This window comes from Mycetomoellerius zeteki, unplaced genomic scaffold (genome assembly GCF_001594055.1).
Source record: "Mycetomoellerius zeteki isolate Tzet28-1 unplaced genomic scaffold, Tzet1.0 scaffold465, whole genome shotgun sequence".
Classification (NCBI taxonomy): domain Eukaryota; kingdom Metazoa; phylum Arthropoda; class Insecta; order Hymenoptera; family Formicidae; genus Mycetomoellerius; species Mycetomoellerius zeteki.
In genome coordinates, this window is record NW_017257463.1 from 16,933 (window position 1) to 20,072 (window position 3,140).

The window sequence follows — 3,140 nt, forward strand, 5'->3', positions numbered from 1 at the left end:
ACTCTGTCCACTTAGAATATTTCCACTATTTTTAGAGATATGAAGTAATATATTTATTGAAGTTGCATAGCATTAAGGGGGATATAATATACCACTAATAATTTTTCTATGAGTGGAGGCGCTTCGAAGATTTCAAGATCATCTCCACTTTTTAAAATGGAATTGTATGATTTTTTAACATGATATGATTTTTATAATTATTCTGCATATAAAAGTATGAAGGTAATGTATAAAAAAACAATAGTTTACAAGATATTTTATACTTAATTCTGGCATACATTGACATGAAATATTAAATAACACATAAATTATTAATTTTTTTTATAATCATATCTTAATACTTTTATGAATAGAGTAATGAGATTAATCAATTCGTATAAAGAAAGCATATAGTTGCTTTAAAAAGAATATGTATGCAAAAAGGATAATTTTTTGAATAAGTGTTATGAGTATTGCGAAGGGAAAATGGTACTGGAAAACCAGGTCCGCTGGTGATGTTGGAATTATACACGAACAATCACGAGGAGTCAGAATGTGTTGGAAAAAGTAGAGACTGAGAGCGGTATAAATGAGATGTGTTTCTGAGCTTTATTCGAGAACGAATGGCAATAGTATAGAATTAAGCGATATACTACCTTGATCAAAAAGTTCCCGAAATTCATTCAGAAAATTAAAAATACAAGTTTATTCATCAAAAGTGATATTGTTCCCTTCAAAGTACTCCCCGTCGACTGCAACCAGGGCCGGCGCAAGGGGGGGGGGCGACCCAGGCAACCGCCCGGGGCGTCAGAACTGGGGGGCGCCGCCTGTATAGTGTGGAAAAAATTTTTCAAAAATGTATTTTTTTCAAGCGAAATCAAAGCGAACACAGCCTAAGAGGCGCTGTCCGCAGCATATAAAGGACAGAACGATAGGCTCTGAGGCGCCTCTCTGTTATTTGCCGGTCTAGTGGGGGAATCGTATGACAATAGGGTCTTATTTGTAAAAATTGAAATGTGTAAAAAAATTATAATTAATTACTTTATACGCTTTTTATTAACTTAAAAATAATTTAAAGTGATATTAATAATAGGATTTTTTATTAAAAACGATTAAAAGTGCTTAAAAAATGAGTGGGGAGTGACGGAACGCAATATGATTGGCCGTGACGTCACGATTCAGCAGAGCCCGGTAAGTTTAAACGTTGTAAATACATACTTCATGTAAATGACACATACATAAGATATATAAACAAAACAAATGTGATATTTAACGGATCATGCGAATTACTAAGGGTGCGTTCCGTTTCTTGCATGATACGCATAATGCATCTTTTATCCTTGTTATTCACCGAATGTTAAACAAGGATAAATGATGCATTATGCACATCATGCAAGAAACGGAACGCACCCTAAGTAATCAGTTACAACATGGCGAGAAATATTACAGGTTTTGTTAAAGCTCAATCGGATAATTTACCAAAATTAAACGTTTTAATGGTTGCTGACTTTTTTAGTGAAAATGAATTTTTTAACGTGGCAGAGACAAGAGGTGTTAAAGCTAAAAGGTGTTTACACACTTTACATACATTCAATATATATAAAAGTTTAATATAGTTCCACAATCAATATCTGTATTTTACAGGGCTGAAGGTAAAGATTATGGTGATGCAGCTGTGGGATACGTTGAAGTAAAACGTGAAGGTAATTTCTGCCAAGTCCGAGGGAAAATATGTCCTGAACATAGAGTAAATAATAAACCTTACTCTGTATCGATGCTTGTTAACGAAGAGATAGACAAGGTCGAATATGTTCGATGCGAAGACTGTGCAGCTTCCGAAGGTAATTTCTTATTAAAATGAACTTAGTCACTACTCTAAATTAATATCTGAAATCAGTACAAATTACTAAATTATATATTATTTTTTTTGCACAGGAGGTTGTAAACATTCGGTAGCTTTCTTAATGTGGGTTCACCGTCGGAGCGAAGAGCCAGAACCTACAGCTACCGTATGCTACTGGAAGAAGCCAGTGTTAGCACAAATAGGAAGCAATGTAAGAGCCATGAAAGCTAAAGATCTGGTAAAGAATGAGAGAAGTGCAGTAGATCTTCCTAATAATACTGGTTTCCTGCAGGGTCTTGTACAAGAGATGAAAAATAGAAATTTCGATTGCCAACTGTCTCGTCATTTTCTAACAGTGGAATCATATAAAGACTTATCAATCCACTCTTTATTGATTTCCTTCTGCAATTCATCTCAATGTAAAGATGCGAATAGTTTTTTGAACTTTGCAAGAGAAGAAATGATAAAAAAACCTTATAAAGAAGTTGCAAAAGCTACCATAGAGCAAAGCAAATCAACTTTGTGGCAAGAGCTGCGGTACGGTAGAATAACAGCTTCCAAAATATTTGAAACATCTCGTTGCAAGAAACCTGCAGGATGTCTCGTGGAGCAAATTATTGGAGCCTACAAATTAAGAGACACTGATGCGATGGAACGAGGCAGGCGTTTGGAGGAACAAGTACTGGCAATTCTGGAAGAAAATCTGCAAACAAAACTACAAAGAGTAGGTTTGTTATTACATCCGGATCTTCCCATCATCGGTGCCTCTCCTGATGCCCTCGGTGAAAATTTTGTTGTGGAGGTCAAATGTCCACAATTTTTAAAATCTGAGGAGAGGTATATAAGCAAAGAAAATGCCATCTGCAGCAAATATATGGCTCAGATTCAATTGCAAATGCTCATGCAAAATGTACAAAGAGGATACTTTTGCATTGCGAAGCATGATTTCGAAGCCTCACAAAATATTATAGTCGTGTGTGTTGACTTCGATGAACAATTTATTAATAAGGTTGTTGCTGATGCCATGACATTCTGGAAACAGAATATTTTTCCTGTACTTATTAATGGAATTAAAAGATAATAAATATATACAAATGTAAATATTGTAAAATTATATTTATTGTGTTATAAGAGGAGGCTGGAGATTTATTAAACCCACAGCCACAACAATCATATCATCTACTAAATGTAGCATGTTATGGTGAATAGTAGAATGTGGTTTTAATATATGAAATTCTCGAATTCTTCTTATTACCCTTTCAACATGAATTCTCAAACTAGCTATTCGTCGAGTCTCCATTACTTCATCTTTTGTAGG

At 34.7% G+C, this 3,140-nt stretch overlaps 1 protein-coding gene across 1 annotated transcript; it reads left to right on the forward strand.

Annotated features, from left to right (window-relative positions):
- Nucleotides 1-1,409: 1,409 nt before the first annotated feature.
- LOC108727020 (uncharacterized) lies at nt 1,410-2,903 on the forward strand. Its single transcript, XM_018454908.1, has 3 exons — nt 1,410-1,546; nt 1,624-1,820; nt 1,915-2,903. The coding sequence occupies exons 1-3, from the start codon at nt 1,410-1,412 to the stop codon at nt 2,901-2,903; spliced, it is 1,323 nt and encodes a 440-aa protein (XP_018310410.1).
- Nucleotides 2,904-3,140: the final 237 nt, after the last annotated feature.

What these genes read in the sequence shown, in the direction of transcription:
- LOC108727020 (XM_018454908.1), top strand. Translation starts at nt 1,410, where the DNA reads ATGGCGAGAAATATTACAGGTTTTGTTAAAGCTCAATCGGATAATTTA. An exon ending in AGAGGTGTTAAAGCTAAAAG is followed by an intron (nt 1,547 to 1,623) that starts GTGTTTACACAC and finishes TGTATTTTACAG; the next exon opens with GGCTGAAGGTAAAGATTATG. An exon ending in AGACTGTGCAGCTTCCGAAG is followed by an intron (nt 1,821 to 1,914) that starts GTAATTTCTTAT and finishes TTTTTTGCACAG; the next exon opens with GAGGTTGTAAACATTCGGTA.